At 37.3% G+C, this 20,679-nt stretch overlaps 2 protein-coding genes and 1 long non-coding RNA gene across 11 annotated transcripts in view; 1 reads left to right on the forward strand and 2 right to left on the reverse strand.

The window, feature by feature from the left end:
* Nucleotides 1-4,536, reverse strand: part of LOC111273576 (uncharacterized) — an 11,365-nt gene extending 6,829 nt beyond the window's left edge. For 2 of the 5 annotated variants that reach the window (XR_002687938.2, XM_022855281.2), the window contains exons 1-3: nt 4,278-4,411; nt 3,127-3,479; nt 1,416-1,550 (exon numbers count right to left, since the gene is read on the reverse strand). Coding sequence is in view for 3 of the 5 variants with exons in the window: in XM_022855281.2 (XP_022711016.1) it covers nt 1,416-1,550; nt 3,127-3,224 (233 nt within the window). In the remaining 2 variants the exon portion in view is untranslated. Of the gene's footprint in view, nt 1-1,415; nt 1,551-3,126; nt 3,480-4,253 lie in introns of those variants that run through there. The other 3 variants (XM_022855283.2, XM_022855282.1, XR_015316008.1) reach the window with 3 other exon arrangements.
* Nucleotides 4,487-20,477, forward strand: Ntan1 (N-terminal amidohydrolase 1). 5 transcript variants are annotated; one of them, XM_022855278.2, is made up of 5 exons: nt 4,487-4,577; nt 17,541-17,796; nt 18,091-18,242; nt 18,496-18,889; nt 19,287-20,477. In XM_022855278.2, exons 2-5 carry the CDS (start codon nt 17,592-17,594, stop codon nt 19,508-19,510), a joined length of 975 nt encoding a protein of 324 aa, XP_022711013.1. In that variant the 5' UTR covers nt 4,487-4,577; nt 17,541-17,591; the 3' UTR covers nt 19,511-20,477. The 5 variants fall into 5 exon arrangements, with proteins under 5 accessions (XP_022711013.1, XP_022711012.1, XP_022711011.1 ...); XM_022855277.2 differs by lacking the exon at nt 4,487-4,577 and adding an exon at nt 15,661-16,351; XM_022855276.2 differs by lacking the exon at nt 4,487-4,577 and adding an exon at nt 16,821-16,949.
* Nucleotides 13,099-15,018, reverse strand: LOC111273577 (uncharacterized). The gene is made up of 2 exons (XR_002687940.2): nt 14,709-15,018; nt 13,099-13,444 (listed from the first exon to the last, which is right to left on the reverse strand). It is a non-coding gene; the product is annotated as an uncharacterized LOC111273577 (long non-coding RNA).
* Nucleotides 20,478-20,679: the final 202 nt, after the last annotated feature.

Genomic DNA, 20,679 nt, shown 5'->3' on the forward strand with positions numbered 1-20,679 from the left:
GAATGATTAACTGACATTTTAAACTTACAAGGAAAACTTACCATTTCAAACATCCCCATATGACTGATTATTTTTTTAAGCAGCTTACATATCCGCTAGTACCAGTGGGGCAAAATTAATTTCACGAGTGGGTTCATGTTAAACACTTTTAAAGTTGATGTTTTTTTTTCACTTTTAAATATTTCCTTATTATATTTCTCTCGACTATATTTCTGAAAGAAAATTTGAAATTTACGTTTGATAAAAAAATATATAAAAGAAACGTAAAAATGTCCATAAAGAGAAAATACGAAATTTGTAGCCGTGAAATCTGCTTCTATTTTAAAAAGACAATTTTCAATCGGATTGTTTTTTCAATGGTTTCTCTACCAGACGTGGGGCGTTAGTAACTCCGGGACTATTGTATGTATACCTAGTGTCACACCATCTATGAACAATTACAAAAAAAACTTTCTTTTTTGAGTTGAGTGTATACGTTGAATGTACTGTGATATGTGTGGGTACATGACACAGTGTACGTAACGTACAAACTTTAATTTACCGATAATTTTCTAGCACCATCTTGTACCAATTAATCCGTTTTAATAAAACGAATATGTATAATACCAACAAAGTCCTAGCAAATGTTGTAACAATTAGCGTAAATCCACTAGCAACGCCAATTTGCATTTTTCCACGTGTTTTAATTATCGAAACCTTTTAATTGCTGTCCCGGGCAAAGGACCGCGGGGAGTCCTACGAGTTTGTCAGTCTTTGCTTAGCGGAGTGAGCAGAATCAAAAATCTTATTTTGATGAGATGCAGTGTTTACTTTACCACCAATAGAAGGGTCCTCAGGTCTGCAGGACTTTTCGTTTGCCAGATTTGCTTTTATATTTATGTGTTAGATGTTTAAGGAAAACGACATTCTGATCAAACCTGAAATTTCGTTTAAGGAATAGTTACGAATCACTTAAGAAATCATGCACTCGTTTCGTGAGCTAGGTATAGTGCTTAGGACGCGTCGAAAGCGTGTTAGTGATAGTGAAATGGACGCCAGATTTTAGTAGGACCTAGGACTGGATGAATCTTTAGGCTACGGGCGTGTGACAGCGAGGTGACGCAAATAACTTTTTACCAGATATTTTTAGAACTATGACATTTTGTCAAAAAAAAAAAAGATTTACTTTATACGCAACCCAGTAGATTGTCCCCTCCGTTAATACGTGCCCAGCTGTCTTTCAATGACGGACATTACTGTAAACATTCTGGCTAAATCGATATTAAAGTCTTCGTACTGCAGTGATAGTCGTGTGCTCTAGCAGATTTGACGAACGCTTTTCTGCACCACATAAGGTTCAATAAATCATTTTACTAAAAACAATCTGCACAACTCCCAAGAACTCTCGAGTGCGTGCATTTTCTGTCAACACTAACTTGCATTTATCTTTGCGGAATTTGGGATTGGTGGGTCTCTGTCGAAGTTCGCGCTCGGAGTGGGCAAATAAACAACGATCCTGGTACTGGCACCTTCCTGCCTCTGCTATATTTCTGCAAAGTTCAGTTTTCACTCTGAAAACAAAAGCAATATCACCCTAATGAGCATCAAGAGGTTCATTGAAGTTAAAAGGTCATAGCTTATGTCGAGGCTTATATCGACGCTTAATAAAGGGATAATTCATGCAGAAGTTGCGAAGTAGGGCACTGATGTAAGCGGACCTTCAATAAGCGGACGTACGAGTATTTACACTGTAACGTAATGAATGTTCGTGCAATTCATATAAACAGCTCAGACGTAATAGGTTTGCCAGGTTTTAAGTAAGGAATTAGTTTTTCCAAATTAGCCTATTAAAAGCAATATATCCAAAAAGATGTGAAACAAGCTGCCCATCTCTGCGCGGCAGCAGGTTTTCCTTATTGCATTGTGACAAAGTGCCTTCACGGCGTTATGGTTTTGGTCGCATCTTAAATATATATGCTATAGGTGATTGCTGATTAAAGGTACTTAGAAGAAACAATGTATAATAACATAAGATACATATATAGACTGAACGGTTATGAAACATTACTAGTGCCCCATATGATCTTTTCCTTCATTACTCAACCATTTATGGCTTGTCTAACATAATAAAAAATGTCTAATAGGGCTCACAAGTTTTTAAGGCAATTCATTTTTACTTACTCAGTCGATCTGTTGGTAAATATTTTATAATATAGTTAAACTCAAATTATTGAGCGGTAATTATTCGACTAATTTGCTCGGCTGAAATCTTTAGAGCTAAGTGTTTGTACCTAAATATGTATTGCCGAAAACCTTCGATATCTCCTACGCTCGACTTGTGCTGTACAACGTAGGATTCTGCTACGTTAAATATCGCCCTAAAAACGCTCGAAGGATAGCAAAAAAAAAAAAAAAAACTATACTAAATTAGACCCAACTATACCAAACTACTTTTTGTTTGCCGCGCTAAGGGCATCCCCAGACTAATGCATTTCATATGCAAAAGGTTCGAAGTATAACACACTGCACGCGCCAGCCAGATGCTCTGTCCTAAGCCAGACCCGAGACATCAACTTAAACCCGTCTTCAAACCGTCTTCTCAGAAGGGAATAATGGATTCAAAAATACTAGAATAAAAGCACAATACATCAGCAGTGAGGATGTTGCTAGTAGGGAAAGATCTGGTATTTTACTACCATCTCAACAGAGGCGTATTTAGTTGCAGAAATAGTGAGATGTGTGTGTAAATCCCTATGTATACAAGCACATTTTCGCATAGCTATTTCAAAAAAAGGCACTGAGTGTGGTACGAGCTGATAGTAGGATCACATATGGTAAAAAAGCTATTCGATATCTAAGTTGTACTATATTTATGGAGATCGAAATCAAATATGCTTCTATTCATAATATGGCGTATTTTAACTGTCAAATTGCAACTTGTAATGGCGCTTACAAGTTCCGTTAATCTAGCACTTGCGCTCTCGTAATTAACTGACCTCCACACAGACAGTTTTTTTGCCTACACAAGAATCTATTATATGTTTGTATAAAGTGCCTAGTTGAGAAGAACCGCGCGTACACGATGCTTTCCAATTTACAACTTATATCTCAGTTGATATGATTTCTTGCAGCAGTCGTGTTACTTACTTTTGTTTTTGAGTGAGATGTGGCCTTGTGCGACCTCGGGGTATCATCGGTGTCATAGAAGGGTCACTTGTATTGTCAAGATGCTTGTCCAGGTGCATTAGGCCAAACTTGATAAATATTCTTGAGGTTATACTTCGTATTATTGCGTTAGGGTCGAATTGGTTCACCAAATCTTACAGGTGAACTTTAAGCAAGCACTTCTCCGTAGCACTGCCGAAATTATAATGACTTTTATGTCTGTATCAAGATGTTCGGTCCTCTGTGTCACATGAATTTATGAAAGTTCCAGATGCACGTAACTCCGCGCAGCGTGTCGTTGTCGTTGCGATTCGTCCCGTGCAGTAGGTATGATACTGAATGAAAGGCACGTCAGGTTCGCACATCGTTATCGTAAGTTACAGCCACAGTGCAGATACTCGTAAAACCCACAGTTGCTGTGGAAATATTGTCAAATTTTTAATGCTTTTCATAGACTTAAATGACAGGACAAGAAATGTTCAATAGTTAGACCTCTAGATATAACACACATCATTTGGCCAAAGCTCTCCATTATTCAGGATACTGACGGTAGAAACGGCAGTGCAAAAATGACATCGAACACAAAAGAAGCTAACTTCGGGTCAATGCTTTTTCAACATAGGCACATTCTGTAAAAACTGAAATGAATGAGGTATCTGTTCAATGATAAGTAAAATAATTCCAGATGACTTTTTTAAGATGACAATTAATAGCATAAGTAATATTAATGTACATAGTATATACAATAGTATAAAATTATAATAAATATTAAACATTTACGATACAAATTATAAACCTTTGTTTATTTTTAAAAACAACGTTTGGCTTTGAATAATTTGCTGGACTCAATAATTCGATACGGCATTATCAAAAAAAAAACTTTTATAATGTGGAATTCGTTATCCAGATGGCATTCGTTATCCTATTCTCGTTTCTTCTAAATCTTATCGACTTGGGGTTATTCATGTTTGTTCTACGAAGGCCATTCAAAATATCTAATAGGATGGGTACAAAAAGTTAGTCAAATACACTTCTTTGCGAGTAGGGTATATATTATATATGTACATTACATATCAGTATCATGGACAACATTATTAAGATTACATTACACAATTAGACAAGTAGAAAGGTACATTTCGAAACGTGGTACGGTGGCATACTAGACGGAACCGCTGAACGCCCACAGCGCCCGTTCGATTGCACAGGACTCACGAGAACGCCGATTCATCTTAGAAACAAACTCTTTCTTACTCTTCAATTGACGAACCCTGACGCACTTGACAAACCGTAACCAATTGGTCTTTTTGTAGCGTGGTAAGAACTGTCTGGTATCCTCGCATCGCTTTTGACTTTTCTTCCCTATTTTTGTTGACAACAAGGTTAATACATTCTTTCCCTTCTGGGTTGCATTGTCAACGGCACACTTCAATATGGTAAGTTGCAACTTCTTTTTACGATCGTTCTTTTTGTATGAGACTGACTATTAGTGTACGTAATTTCATTATGAAGTCGTACATAGTCACAAAAGCACCAAAATTGTTAAAATTCACTTTGGAATAATCTGTGGTCGCAACGACGTCGCCGTCATCGAATAGAAGAGATTAACGACAACTGCTATGTTGAATCTCGAGTCATCCATCTCTCTCCACGAACGGAAGGAAGCGAAATCGGTTACATAAGTTATACGTAATCTCTCGAATGCTCATAATCTTATGGCGCACAGCCATTTCACCACACGTGTCAGCTCCTTCCTTCCCACAGCAGCCTTTTCAAAATGCCCCTTTAGCGACAGTGTTGTCACGTGTGCTACCGTTGGAAAGCAGAGGAGAGCTAGCTGTTGCACAAAAAACGCATGCAAATATTTAGTGCAGGTGCACAGTTTTCTTTGATCAAACTTGATAATTTCTAAGATATTCGGGCTTTACATAATTGGCCAAAGGCTATATATGTACATAATATATGCTTGGTCGTTCAATAGGAAACGCGACATAGTGAACTCTAAATTTTCAAACTTACTTCACAGGCTGGCTTTTTTTTTAAATAATAAATTGAGATAAAGGAAAAAAGTCATGTATCGGAATAACGTTTAGCAAGTATGGTGGATGACAGAGGGCTCCAATTGTACCCCCTGCATTTTTGCCACTGTAACCCTTGCACTGTGAGGTCGACTGTTACACAATAGAAGTAGTCTGGGTCTGTTTACTAATCTTGGCTGCTTACTCTGAAGTTCTTTTTATCTCTTCCAGCCGTTAACGGTATACCTCAACTATAAACAATGAAGCAAATACCATAAGCTTTTGCAGTGGTACATTTGGTTTAAGGTTATGTCTTACTTGTTTTATCGTACCCACTCTATGGTGTAACCGACTACGATTTTTATGAAGGATGCACTTTGCATCACAAGTTGCGATGCGGCGCAAGAAGGAAATACTATTGTAAAGTCAGAATATGGAGAAGTAAGCTTCTTTACATCTGTGTTTTTAAGTTGGTCAATTTTTTATTCTATTAATTTAACCGAGATAAGCAAATATGGTATTTCCATATACATCGAACCTAAGCGCTACAATACCGGGTGGTTTGAGATGGGTTAGCTTCCCCCGGAGCTCTGAACACTCCGTTATTCGCTTTCACAGGGGGTTTTCCACGAGACTCATGTTAGTCGGGTATTTCCTTTCCGGAATTTTCAAAAGCAGCGGCTCATACTTCTTTCTACTAGAACCTTAATTGAATACAAGGCTTAAATGACGAGCTGTTTTGCGCTGCCGCAGTCCAATTTTCATGAAGTACTCGAATTTCCTTATTCTCTACGGCCTAATACAAATTGTCCAGTGAAAGTCCAAGTGACGATATCCAAGTAAACGGTCCCGGAATTAAAAAAAAATACAAGTGCCTCTTGAATTAAAAAAAAATGTGGTGAAATATCGCACTGTTTCAAGCAGCGTCATCTTGAAATAAAGGATTAATTTTTGCTACGTTTTATACCAAATAACCTTATATATATATATATATATATATATATACATTTGATTTTAATGTGAGTTGTTTAACGGGGATCGGCCTTCTGACGGAAGCAAGTTTTCATGGGCATACACATATACATGTCATTTATCTGTCAAAATCACCTCTTGAGATAGAATGTTTGATAATTGGCTTCACATCATTTGCATATTGGTTGCGATAAAAGCCGTCAAAAGTGACCTATTTACATGATTCTAACACTTGATCATGTGTAAATTATAATATATAGCTTTAGTTTCAAAAGTAGTGTAAAAACTCGTACGGATGAAGAATTTCACTAAAAATTAAATTTCCATTTTTTATTTCATCAGCGTGAGCAAGTACTAGTTATTTAAATGTATTTCGCCCAGACCTATAATTATGTAATTTGCTACAAGATTAGGTATGTATATTTGTAACTGTTGGGGATTACGGTTAACGCATGTTGACCAACCGCTTTTACACAGATGATGATTTAATGCGCTTCCAAGGTTATATTTATTTCAATTTTTTCTGATAATATTTCGTATATGAACTTGAACAACACTTCATTAACGCTGACGCATGCAATGCTCCTAGCAAAACTAGCAAGCGGACTTGTCAGTTGTCTCTGCCGGTCACGTTTCGCCTGCCATTTTTCGTGCGGCTTGACAACTCTTGCTGAGTGCTTAACTGCCAATCAAGTTTTATCTCCAGTCTTGGGCCTAAAATAACTTAGTGTTTCTTTTCGCCACGTGTGTGCGTCTGTGTGGACGGCTGGTTCCCCAGATGATGCGGGTGCTTCACAGCCTGTGTCCTGCCTTCGTTCTTGTCTTATTCTACGCAGCATTGCTTACTCAGCTTCAAAAAGATCAGCGTTTCTTGTTTTATTTCGGTATTGTTCATCCGGTTAAGTTGTGGAAATGAGTCAATGTACAGTGAAAGACCTTATCTGATGAAAATCTCAAGCTCACCTGCGCGTTTTAGTCTGGCTGAGCACATTATTAGATTTAACAGGCGCTGAATGTACATGCATGTGTTGTTTAATGCTGAGTGGCATGGTTAAGTGCCAATTAGCTCACCAATATGTGGCCGAGTTCTTCAAAAATGATGAAAATGGAAAAACTCCTGAAACAGTTGTGATGAGGTGTTCTCTGCTCTTCTTTTACTATTTTCTTGAACGTTTAGGTAACTTATAGTTTTCAGCAACAAGTGCCACCAATCTTGCGATATTAACTTGGAGCATACTTGTTCGATTGTCGCTGGTACCTATGACAATAGAATATAATTATGTTATTGTGGAACGCATCGCGATGATTCAGCCAAAAGCAAGCTACAGACTGTTCGGAAGACTGGTTGTCAAAAGCGCCCTATCAGGTCCTCAGCTCGAATCTGGGTTGAAGAAGACTGCCAGTGTCTCAAAGATATCACAGAACGCGACCGAGATCGTAGGGGAATATTGGCCGATCCTGGGCGACAGAGAATTATGCGTGAACTCAGAAAACTCGAGGTTAACCCAGTTCGGCGCTATGATTATTTGGTTTTTCACAACCACCCTGGTTCTCATATTTCCAATAGTGGAACTGGTCCACAGAACTTTTTTTTGGAACCCGCCCATTTGATTCATTTGACGTTTTTCGCGGTATTGTCTGTGTTATCCAAGGATGCGCTATAAGGATTTACTTCGACTTGAAACCGCTGTAAGTCATGCGCCTAGGCGCCATAATACTTACAGGATGTCTGGCCTCTTGGGGCTGCTTGCGTATCCTGTCGGTGTTTACCATATTACATTAATCACAGCTTTCGCAGGAGCTCTTGGCATGAGCTTGTTTTGGATCTCATGGCGAAGACCTTGTTACGCAACTAAGGTCCTTTGTAACCTGTTTGTGAGTATAATGAACGATTGATTAACGTAGAATGAAATCCATTTTCTGAGCATTTAACGTAGCAGCAAATAACAAATAATCTACCTATGATTTAAAAATAAAAATACGATATATCTAAGAGGTCGTAATGTACTTGTATGTTCATGTCTGCATATATTTTAGGATACTGGCGCACATCGCTTAGCCCCTTTCGGGCTCTATTTTCCAATCATATTAGCCAAATGAAAAACTTCTTTTGTCAAAAGGGTCACTCTTTTACTGTAAATTTATTGACCATTCCTTCTCCAACAATTAAGATCCCCATAATTTCGCTTGCGATACTAATAAACGATCTAGATAAAATCTTTGTTTGCACTGTATACTGAAAAATTGATCTCTCATCTACAGCATCATCATGCTATGCATACAACAATAGCTCATATAATAGGCCCATGATGACTTTAATATCAATTGTAGAAGAGCAGAAGTTTACTTCATGACTTCACTGATCATAAGTGCTTCTGTTTTACCTAAGTTTTTTTTACATTTACGAATAAGCCATGAAAAAAATCTACGCTGTGAACATTATCATAGGTTTTATTGTTTAAGCTTGTCTTCTGCCTTTCTTTTTTGCACTTTGTCGAGCTGTAACGCTAATATACTCTTATAAAACCCACTTTACAAAAATACGTAAGCCCAATTGAAATTATTTATATGGTGTACTAGCTACTATATATTTAACTATTTGTTTTATTTGCATTTAGATTTATTATTAGATATATGGTACAAGTAGATATATGAGCGATAACTCAGTTATCTTAAAATTATCTGGGTGTGCATGCTAGAGGTCATCTAGGACCGCAAGGAAATACAGGAACTTCAGCCAAAGTTTATATGGCAAAGGTGGAAAAAAACGGCTAACAAACTTTCTTATTTATGAAATTCTACAAAATAGAATAATGAGCAATCTAGGCACAGTTACATGATAATCACAATAATTGGAATATTAACAAAAATACAAATCATTGTCTGTAAAACATACGTTTAAATTAACAACAAGTGAACAAATCAGTTATTTGTATGTTGAACAGAAAAAAATACATCGGAATACTTTTACAAGTTATTTTGACTAAATACATGAGTGAATAAAATGTATTTTTTTCATTTGAGTAATGCTATCGTGTTTATTGTATATTTTTTATTTTTTTATACCACTAAATGGATCAATAAATATAGAGGGAAAGTTTTTCATCACATCTGTATCTGTCTATACTTTCTTGGCAATTCTTTTTGTTATTTACTATTAGTATAACCTAACGGGAAACGCTAGCTTAACGCAAGATCTTAAAACAAAACGTTTCCACTCTACGGCTTTTACAACGTATGTTATTGTCCTCGAACAAACTACGTATAGTTAGTTGGTAGTTTCTTCAGATCATAGGTATTCAAGTTTGTAAAACACTCTCATACTTTTCGACAAATCGCTATTGGAAGTTTTCCTCTACATGCATAGTAGATAGTATCTGTGTAACAGTGCCTGTCAATATTGAACACTGTGTTTACGGCAAACTTGCAGAAATAAACGAGCATACCTCTCATCATATGCATTCAAAAACAAAACGATATCGGTTTTATAGGCCACAGGCATTTATTAAACGTATGATCATTAAATGTCTGAACTAAACCTGTAACCGCCAGCAACACCATTCTACGACTATACCGAGATAATACAATTAAGCATAATTATAATTCAGTTATATATTCTAGTGTGCCCAAGCGATAGATTTTTACCCAGATCTTCCCAGGAGGTTCAAGCTCTGCAGCAAATGGAAGTTAGCCACTTTTAAATGAAATGTAATGCCACAAGAGAAGCAATATTGCAGGCAACCATCGCAGAAAAAGCAAAAAATTGAAATATTCTCTTGTATAATACTGTGATCGGGCATCATAGTTCCTCTTACATTGTGTCTGTGATCGTGTCCCTAAAGCAACTCTTACTAACCAAAAAAATTCTATTTTTGTACCCTCTAAATCGATACTATATAACTGCTAGTAATTAGCTACATTCCGAGCTCCTAGATAATTCCCTATGCGAAGTTCATTAATTGACATAGTTTCGAATGAGCGAAGTGATTACATAGTATGTGACAAATTGATTTTTTTTCTCATAAATGTGAATTTATGTTTTCATATGCGCTTTGACTTTTTGAAAACGTTTGAAAATGGGTGAGTCAAAAAAAAGGGAATTCTAATTAAAATAAAAAAAATGACCGTTATTAAGGGTTTTTACAGTTCAGTTTTTTTTACATAGTCACTCTCTCAGTTCGATTCAATTGCTGGTGGCGTGCACAGTCGATGGGTGACGAACACGAGTCGTAATGAAGACAAATGTCTGCTCCAGTAAGCAAGTTCCTAATTAATAGACATATAAAATCGACAGCACAAATATCCTTCAAATGCAACTTAACTGATACTACTAACCAGTGAACTAAAATAAAAGCTTTTTGCAAAGCTATTTAACAAGAACTAACAGTTGTTTCTTTAAGACAGAGACATCTTACTCACAGTACAGAGTAGAAACAGATGGCTATACGTTCGTCAGAAAGCACCCGTTTGTGTCACTAAAAGTTTTCTCCTACTTTTAAACGTAAATATGTCTAACGACAGCTCCTGAAGACTGGCTGAGACATGAACTTCCGCGCCTAACAAGCACTGTCAGCAACGTGTAGTTCCATTTAACTCGTAATGGATCTTATGGAGCTTCAACCCACGATCAATCGGTCAATCTCATAGAAAGTTTAATTGCATTTGCAATAATCGAACAGTTTGCTACCGTCCTATCGCGAGCAACTAATTTCTCTAGCAGCTGCTTTCACTACCATCATCATCGAGAACATGACTATTTTTCACTATCGATGACACCAGATGGTTAACTGCAGCTAGCGTTTCGACCGCAAAAAAAAGCACGCGTCGCCACTTTCGGCCGGACGACGAATTAAAAAGGGTAGGCAACTACACTGTCTGACTGATTTACAGTGATAGCCATGAGAGTAGACCAAGTTATCACACAACATGCAAGCCGGGAATGTTGGCCATAATTGAACTAGCATGAACATTGAAAACATCGCTGGTACACGCAGGAGGACGTTAGTTTCGTGCTAAAAACGGCTAACTCTTCAATTCGCTTGCGCCATGGTTGAACCAAGGGGCACTTGCTTGAATATTTGTTACGCGCACTGGAATTGTTAGCCAGCCGATCCGCCCCCGATGCACGAACACGAACGTTTCGAGCCACACGGCTAGGGCAAAACTCGCTGAAAAACGTTAGTGCTTCGTAAACCGAGTTATACGTTATTCATTTTGCATTAGGGAAATGTAATGCTATGTCTGATCGGTCTCCTGTACGTAATGTTTCGAAGACACAGGCAAACAACCTAGTAGATTCAGTTGTCGATTTATGCTTCTTGTATGTATTTATTTATGCTAACCTTTTTGTATTTATGTAATACAAAAAGGTTAGTACCTATTTGCTTATCTGCTTTACTATTTGGCTTACTTTTATTCTGATTTAACGCCTATTTCATGCAAAATGCGTAATCAATTTAAATATGATAACGTGTAATATAATAATAATATGATTACATGTAAATTATATAAAAAGCAGTTAAAATGTCAATGAATACAGGCACCTCCCTAATCCCTATATTTTTAGTTCAAGCATTAAATCCTAGGAAATAAGTTTAAGCTAAATATAACCATGTGTGACCACATATAATACTTACTTAGCTATGGTATAACCAATAACAGGTACCAGTTTGTGCATTGATAACGGTTTAACGATGCCTCTAGTTCTAACAAGTAGAAATCAAGCATATAGCACCCAGAACTTATTGTATATGATACTTACGCCTGGTAGTTTCTAGGTTTTCAGATAAATACGGTTTATCTCGGGTTGTTTCAACTAATTTATAGGCATGACGTTCTCTATCCATAAGCTACCCCTCATAGAAAATGATTTAAGATGTTAGCTGACATAATGTGAGAAAATGGTAAGATTATACTTTAAATTAAAAATACAGTTTTTTCGTGACATCATCTCCGCTAACAATACATTCTCCATATTCTAGTTAATTGGCCATTGCCCAACCTCGCGCTATCATATGTCAGTGGTTTCTTACGGTTTTAGATTTTACATGCAAATAGCCGCAACATTCTCGATGTACTGAAAGCTCTTTTTTGTGCATTTCTGAAACCCCTCAGCACAGAAAATCTACTGTCCGTGGGCATGTTTTTTAGGAATCCACTTTGGAGTATATTAGTATAACAACATAGCCTATAAAATTCGCAAAGCCAATCTAACGCAGATTTGAGTTCCAGTATATTAACAAGCTATTCGACTGTCGTAATGCCAATTGGAGTCATTACAGCAGTTAGCACACTCCGAATAGCTAGTCAACAAGCTAATGTTTACCTTAGTGGGATTGCCCCATAAGCCGTGCGAGGAACATTTCGAGCATGTAAGCCCAGCCATACGCATAAGGAACGCAGTATAAAATTCAGAATTTGGATCTGAGTTTTGGACAGTTTAACGTGATTAATTACTTTAGTTTCGATGAAATCTCTTTAAGAACATCAAAGTACCGCAAAAAAACTAGACCAGTGAACAAATATATATTAAGAAAAAAGACAGACAGAAATACTATTCATATTGATTGTATACATATATGTATGTATATCTGTACAGGCCAATATTATTTGTGAGCGAAATGATTATGTACTGTAACACGAAAATTTCTAATATCACTAAGCTTCTGGAAACAACCTAGTAGGCCACAGCAATTGCTTGCGATTATTTTATAATGAAAACAAACGGGATGTACGAATTTTCTACGTGTCATTACTACTTCTTAAGTTAGACACCTTAATTTTCTAGTACGTTGCCTATAAGTATTAAAGAAGCCTCCAACATTCTATTATACATTTCAAATTTCTCAAAATAGCGCAGAATTATTTCTAAAAATCTGCTATAATCGCTGAAATAAATGTGGAACACCAGGCTATTTCCTGCAAATTTAGATCTTGCTCACTTTCTAAAGATTTAACACTTGTGAAATGTTTTCATAACTTGTACACTTAGCTTTAAATATTTTATTTTAAGTTTTAATTTGTTGTCGCCTCTTAGATCGTTACATTTATAGATTTACCCTGATTATAGTTAATAAATGAAACGGCGTTTAACGCATCATGATAACATTTCGCATTACCAGAAGATTTCGTGCAAATTAGACTCATTAATTCACCGGACTCAGTGTGTTGCGCTTCGAAGGTAGTTTCGGTAAAGATGTTAGTGGCAGTCTCATGGCATTTGCGAAGATTCAAGTACCGACACTAAATCGACTAGTACAGGGCTTAAGTAGTCTAGGCGGCAACCTATTTTCACCACCCAACCTGTATTTAGTCTGCAAAAAGCAACAAATACAGTAAGTAGAAGAACACTACAATTATCTCAAAGTATCCGAGTGCCCTAAAAGCCTTTACCATTCAAGAAATGACAGTCTTAGAGGTACCTTGCGTTTGGCATCTTTTACGTCGCAGGCAGTACTGCCTTAGATGAACCGTTCTACACGATTTTCTAAAATCAGATTGATCTAACCGATTTGAGTTGAGTATACAAGCTGCCTAACAGGTGCAAAAATCCTAAAATCACATTTCGCGAATATTATTAAATTAGAAAAATATAAACGTTACATTCCGATAATGTGGTAATTCATCGACATTGCAAACCGTTCTACGTAACGTAGTACGCAAGAAACCTGCAAAGTTTATCTCTCTTTATAAGCTATCAAATACGCCTTGAGTGATAACGATTTCCAATAAAGCCGATTGAAGAAAAAACGCACTGAATTAAAAAAAAATTCCCTTTGCCTCGTTTTGTAATATTCTTGTTTATTTATGAATCAGTTGACGTATATGGACGGATAAAGACTTTTCGACTAGACGTTCGATTGTTTTAATATGACGATTAACTATCTATCTATGCTATCTATGAATACAATAGTTAATAATACCCGGAAAGTTAATGGCCGCAAGTACATATGCACTAGGTCACTTTACGATACATGATCTCAGCAAACGCCTTTCATTTAGTAGCGTAAAGTTCATTTGTTCACCGCATAAGATAAAAAAAACTCAAGAACAAAGGGTCAGTCATTATACTAAAGGTTTATTATTATCTACCCAAACTTTCTCCAAACTCTATCCAAACTTTAACAGCGTTTCTTGCATCAGTGAGTTCTTTATATGTTTGAATGCCTTGCGTGATGATATCCAGAGATTAGGACATAAATAACGCCGAAAGTACCGCTTATCTCAGTCGGCAAAACAGGACGCGCAACTCACTTCGTCGACCCCAATAAACTAGTTATCCGTTTGAGATTATTGGAATACTTTCTTTAGCTAAATCTCGCCCTCCTGCTCGACCTAGATCAAGTTACTCCCGCACCACTAAGAGGACACACCGGCGTGTAATCGCAGTATTTCAAAACGCTGTGATAGTCTAAGTTTGATTAATTTTGCAATAAAACAAAATCAATTTAAAATTATCTGAAAGTATCTGCGCCAAACCACACATCTTCTCAAAATCGTTGCTGAAATGCAAAGTCATACACTGCTTTAATAGTCTTGTCTTTCTTCAAATTATATTCCTAAAAATCTCCTGCCTACCCTTGAGGACGTCAAGCAGCAATTGTGTACCTTCCTGGTGGCAAGCCAGAAGTAAGTCGGCTATTTGTATCCTATTCGACTTTTCGTTTCTTAACCTAAATGGCAGAATTTTCTATTCCAATGAGTTTTCCCGATGCCATTACTCAACTTGACGATGACCACTGACTACTAATACTAAGAGTAAATTATCACAGGGTTTGGAAAAAGTTCTACAGGACAACACAGTCAATAGCCGCATAACGGTTGCACGTACATTTTGTTCTCGAGAACAAAATAATTGTGTCAATAGACACTGCCAGCTGATATCGAATTCGAATTTTCCGACTTCCGCCAATTAAAGATGATGATACTAACTGAACATTGCAATTAGGTTGTAGGACTGACTAAAAATTCTTTCCTTATATTGTTCGACGCTGTGCCGTATAGAGTGTAAAATAAGATAATAATTTTATAGGTAGAAAATTATACTACGAAATCTATATTTCGTTTCTAGCGTGTAACTAAGCTGTTCTAAATGTGAATGCTTTGTTCAATAAAACACTTTCCCGTTTGTTAAGCATTAGCAGATTTTTGGCGCCAATTAAGATTTTAGTTTTCCAGTTGCTTATCGGTGCACCAAAATTATCAATGCGTCTGCTTACTGATTAATTAAAAGGACGAGCGCTGCGTGGAGCTTTTTAATATTGCAAGGTGCCTGATCTTACCGGACACTTTTGAACACGTTCAGAAAACACGGCAATTCTCTGCTGCAGAACATCATAGCCGGATAGGACGGTAGACGTGTCAGCTCTGTAGACACAGTTTTTTTTTCTATAAATGGCCTTTAGTGTGAATATTAGAAGTAGATAAAGATGTGCGATAGCTAAACGATAACAAACAATATGCTCAGTCAGAAAAGTCTCGTGTCAAACTGTACTTTTCATGTATCTTTTTTATTTATATATATGAGTCATAACGGTAGTCATATCTAGACATAAAATGCCTTGAAACTTGTGTCAATTGGAAGGAACTCAATTAACTAACTCTATGTCACACGTCAAATACCCTTAACCTTCATTACCTGCAAAATGTAGGCGAAGGCCTCTTAATAAGCAAATGAAGTAGATACAATATATTTATTATATTTAAATTCACTATGTACTGAAATAATTTCGCAAGGCCTGTCAAAGGGTAACTGACATGCATCGTTGTTAGTATGACCGTGCCGATGGGAGCACTTTAGAAGCATCAGCTGATGTGCACATCAGTGAGGTTTCTTCATATGGGAAAGAAGAAGCTTGTTTGCCCTCTCCCACGAAGCCGCTAGCGGCGAATGGTTGATCGTCCCACAATGGTTGACTTCGCCATCACGGCAGGGTTGGGTAGACATTCCTTTTTTCGGTGAACGGCTCAGCTGACCTATGACCTGACGCCATCACAGCGCCAACGGGGAAGCGACCCCGATGAAACTGGCAGACAGTCGCCGAACTGTTGAAGTCTGAATGAGGACAACCTTAATTTTTTAATTCAGTTCTTTATAGGACAATACACATAGCAGAAGGGAATTTAAATAAGTTCAGAGGAGAGCGCGAATTCCCAAAAGGTCGTAAAACAATTGCGAACGAGCGGCAACAGCAGCTGCGAGTGTTCAGGTGCTCTTACAAGTGAGTTCAGTCATCACTGATCTTCCGGGAAAGGCTCATGAGTCAGGCACAATTGACAGTTGATAGCAATTCGTTGGTCACGACTGACCAACTTTCCTGATATGAAAACAGAGGATTTAAACATTCGCTTTGAAGTGATTCGAATACCCATGCTATTTTACGTATCTATAGTGTAAAGGATTGCGTGTGCTTATACTTCTCTGTCTGTGTACGTTTATCGTAGAGTTTTGTGAAAAGTAGCAATCAAAATTTGACGCCTTGAACAACATCAACTTTTTTGAGGAACTTGCAGTATAGGTGTGATGCACATATCGATTTAGTCAACCCAAATTAAATTATTACTAATATAATAGGTATCCGTGCGTGTGCACGGTACAAAGCCGACACATTTCTAGGTAGAATAGATAACATTCAGTCGGAGGACTTCGTGTTTCTCTGTTATCCTGTGTGCCGCTCGTTTCAAAATCAGCCGTATCGTCAGCAAGTATTCCATCATTTCGAACGTTCGCGCTGTTATTTGAGAAATGAACGTCGTTTGTAGCCTGAATTTGACGAGATACACAGAACAGTGGCCTCCAGTCTCTCATTTTGGCTATGGGTTCGTCATTGCCTGTTAAATTTTTATGATATATTACAGAGTTTTACTGCCTATACATATTTTTGTAATTTAAACCATTACAGCTTGTTTTAGTATTGTTTTATTTGTGGAAAAAGGATATATAGTTTGTCTTGGAAATGCAGTGAAATATGCAATGTATTATGGTACTCTAAAAGTTCATCGGTTTAAGCAGAGGCCTAGTGGGTTAGGTATGCTTGGCGAATCAATCAGCCCTATTTTATATTACAGAGATTTACTTGTGAAGATTTACACATCAATCCGTTATCTCAAACCAAAATCGTGCATTCTGTCACGGTTTACCGAACAAAGACAAGCTCAAGAGTAGCAAATATCAGGGAAAAATTTCATATTGGCTCGATTTATGCAGAATCATATATTACATAAAGAAGTGACTATGGTAGCACAATATAATGATTTTACCTGTGGTCGTTAGCGCTTAATATAACCTTATCTGCTTCCTGGTACCAATTAACTTTTATGCATATTACAGGAGCTACCTAAAGTTGGTTTTGTATAGATAAATTAAAATTCTGAGATACGAATTTATGCTCTACTTTCAATCATTTTCAGCGGTGTTCAGTGGTTATACAATAGAATACCGCGAGATTAAGTAAAGACAAGATGCCGTTGGTCATTAACGACCAGGTTCTCGACTTCATGCCAGTGGATACACACAGCCTATTCGAGCGCTTTCCACACTTCAAGGATATGAGCTCACTCCTGGTATCGCAAGTGGCTAAAGTGGTTAGCCCACACGGACTCTTGTACATACACCAACGGGAGTTGGCAGTAACCGCTGCATCTGATAAACATGTCTCAATCATTGGTAAAAAGCTAAAACCGCTATTTTCAGAAGTTCATTAAATCACAGATTTGGATTAACTCTTTTTCGGTGCAAAGAAACGTGGGGAATATCGTTTTACACTTTGAAATTCGACAGAATAATAGAAGCAGCTCATCTTACAAAAAAAGCATTAGAAGCCAATTAGATGCTTTTAAACTAACTGTATATTATTAAAGACCTATCTAGTGAACGTTACACAATTACCCACACAAAATCTGAAATTTTATTACGACAAAGTCAATTGAAAGCAGAGTGCTTCTGAATCATTTTTCATAGGTACGGACGACATGACGACGTGTCAATGCGTAATTATTCGCCACACGGGTAATGGAGCAGTTGGTTTAGGTCATTTCGATGGAAACGGTATTGAGGATGGCGTCAGTAAGATAATTCACAAATTGCATGATCTGTCGCACGAACAGTACCAGGTAAGCAGAATTTCGAAATTTGCTTGAATCTTTGTCGTTGTTTGTATATTGAAATTCATATAGCACTTTAGACAACTATTTCTCACTAAAGAAATAACCTCTCCGACGTAAAAGTTATGCCTTCTGCCATAAAAACCTATTGAATTTACCAACCGAAATGTGATCCAAGGTTTAAGTGAAAGTCTGAAACGTTTCTCAGCATTTCTTAATATTGTTGCTATAACGCGTTCCTTTGGCTACTTGTGTTTCTCAGTATGGGCAACCTGAAAGCAAGCAAAATCGTTTTGAGGTTACCATTGTTGGAGGGTTTTTAGATCAGCGTCAATTGTCTGAGCAAATCAGCATGCAGGTGCTATACGCTCTGCATAAACAGGCCATACGCTTACATTTGGTACAAATGTGCGTTGGTGAACTCAACACTACGCATAGAAATGCGTTGAATTGGCCGATCGTGACAGGTGTTGGGGTGCTAATCAAAACCGGTGAAATATTCCTTGCCTCATTTCCTGATAAGGGTCCAGAGTTAGATCTTAGGAGTGCCGTCTTCTTCACGGGATCGCGAGACGTCAAGCATGTAATGTTTGATGTGTACGACTGTTCACTAGGCTTAATGAAGATTGGGCCGTTCAATTATGAACCCATGAGGGGTGAGTGACTAAAGCATTATCATATATTAAGTAACTCTGTAATATTTCTAACTAAACCTATCAGGCGATGTGTCGACAATAATATAACATTAATTTACCGAGTGCGTTAACTTTACATATTTATAAATTTGCGTATTGTTCAATGGAGCATCCATAACACTAGTAGTTGGCAGCTACTGAAAGCAGACCTCTGTATCATTGTTCGTTCCATATACGTTTTACACTTATTCAACTCTCATATCCGTGTATTTCTCTCTGTTGTTAAGTTTTCGCCAATTATTTGGCCCTGCTTTTCACATTGTTGTTATTAATATCACTATCATTACTAATTTTTTTTTGTTGATCAATGCGTATGTGACATGGCATTGGAACTGCGGTATGCTTGTGTTTGTATCAGGTGTGGACCTGTGGCTGCAGCAAAGTGACGACTTCATCTTGCAGAACCTGTCGACTTCCCCTGAGGTTGAGCCCGCGCATTTTGTCATGAACGTTCGCGCCACCTTCAAGTTCATCCAGCAAAACCCATTTCCCACAGTCACTGTCTTTCCCGACAATACAGCACACTTCTTCCGCAAAAACGAACATGGACTATGGGATATCTGTCGATACGATTTTCGTTGATTTATGTAACCCCTGATGTGATTATGAGTGTATAGGAGAGGGCGGCTCATGTCGTTGGTTGATCTATGTGGGTTAGATTGCTCGGTTGTATACTTATTGTTAAATTGAGATATTATCGTTTTTATTTTTCTTATTATTACGAATTATTATACCCGTGTTGTATTTCTTAAAACGCCTTCTTCCATACAAATCGCGCATGGAAGGTGCACATCAAAATGTAAATACTGAGATCAAGAGGATAGACAACAGTTGGCCGTTTTCTGACTAAGGTTCATGGTGGCTTTTTCTATTTATACAGAATAGAATACCTGTATCTATATTATGTCCTAAAAAGATGTCGTTACATTACCTCAAGCAATTAGATGAAGTATATTTATTTGTATACGCGTCCGATATGCAACTCATGATATAGGGGTATATACCTATGCTAAGCTCGACCTTTAGACCAGGTTTATGCACTTCATATTTGTTCTATGGAAAGTTCAGGGCTCCATCCTGGTCTTGACTTCTGGTTTAACGACGATCATATTTTGTGTAGTGGACACAAAATATGATAAAATGATAAAATACGAGAAAATGGAGTAAGCAAGTTATTGAACACCAGCAACAACATTAAAAATTTTGTGCATATTGCCTTTCTCTGGTAGAGGTTTTGTAGACTAAGACCTGTTAAACTGAGCATGTTTCTATGAATTGCAACTATTGTGTCTATGCTCGAAAGTGACAGACACCCGAGATAACCAAGCCTTACCTGAGTATCAAATGGTCATTGATGCAATTTAACAACAGCCAAAGTGGCATAGCATATTTTCGCGAAGTTGTAAATAGTTTTATCATAATGATTTGAATATACGGATACTGTTAAAAACGAACGTGATATCGACACGAAGCAAAAGTTACAACATGTTGAGCTTATGTGAAAGCGTCTCAAATAAATACGATAATAACAAAAGAACGGTGACCGTTATCAGGTGGTTTTATTGTTATTACTGTTTTTTTTATCATGATGATATATTACTATGATGATATGTTCTAATTTCGGAGATTTAGAACCATCGCGTATTTGACTTAAATCCAGCAACGGTTATAGCGTTTATGTTGCTATCTTTAGATAAGATCAGCCCAATGTAATAGGAGAAGTTTCATCAGGTAGATTTGAGTATAAAGTT

The sequence above is a fragment of the Varroa jacobsoni genome, unplaced genomic scaffold (genome assembly GCF_002532875.2).
Source record: "Varroa jacobsoni isolate VJ856 unplaced genomic scaffold, vjacob_1.0 scaffold_200, whole genome shotgun sequence".
In the NCBI taxonomy this organism is placed as follows: domain Eukaryota; kingdom Metazoa; phylum Arthropoda; class Arachnida; order Mesostigmata; family Varroidae; genus Varroa; species Varroa jacobsoni.

Excerpts from the sequence above, each read along its gene's own strand:
- Ntan1 (XM_022855278.2), top strand. The coding sequence starts at position 17,592 with ATGCCGTTGGTCATTAACGACCAGGTTCTCGACTTCATGCCAGTGGAT. Across the intron at positions 18,243-18,495 it reads TGTCGCACGAACAGTACCAG|TATGGGCAACCTGAAAGCAA; the intron begins GTAAGCAGAATT and ends TGTGTTTCTCAG. Across the intron at positions 18,890-19,286 it reads CAATTATGAACCCATGAGGG|GTGTGGACCTGTGGCTGCAG; the intron begins GTGAGTGACTAA and ends TGTTTGTATCAG.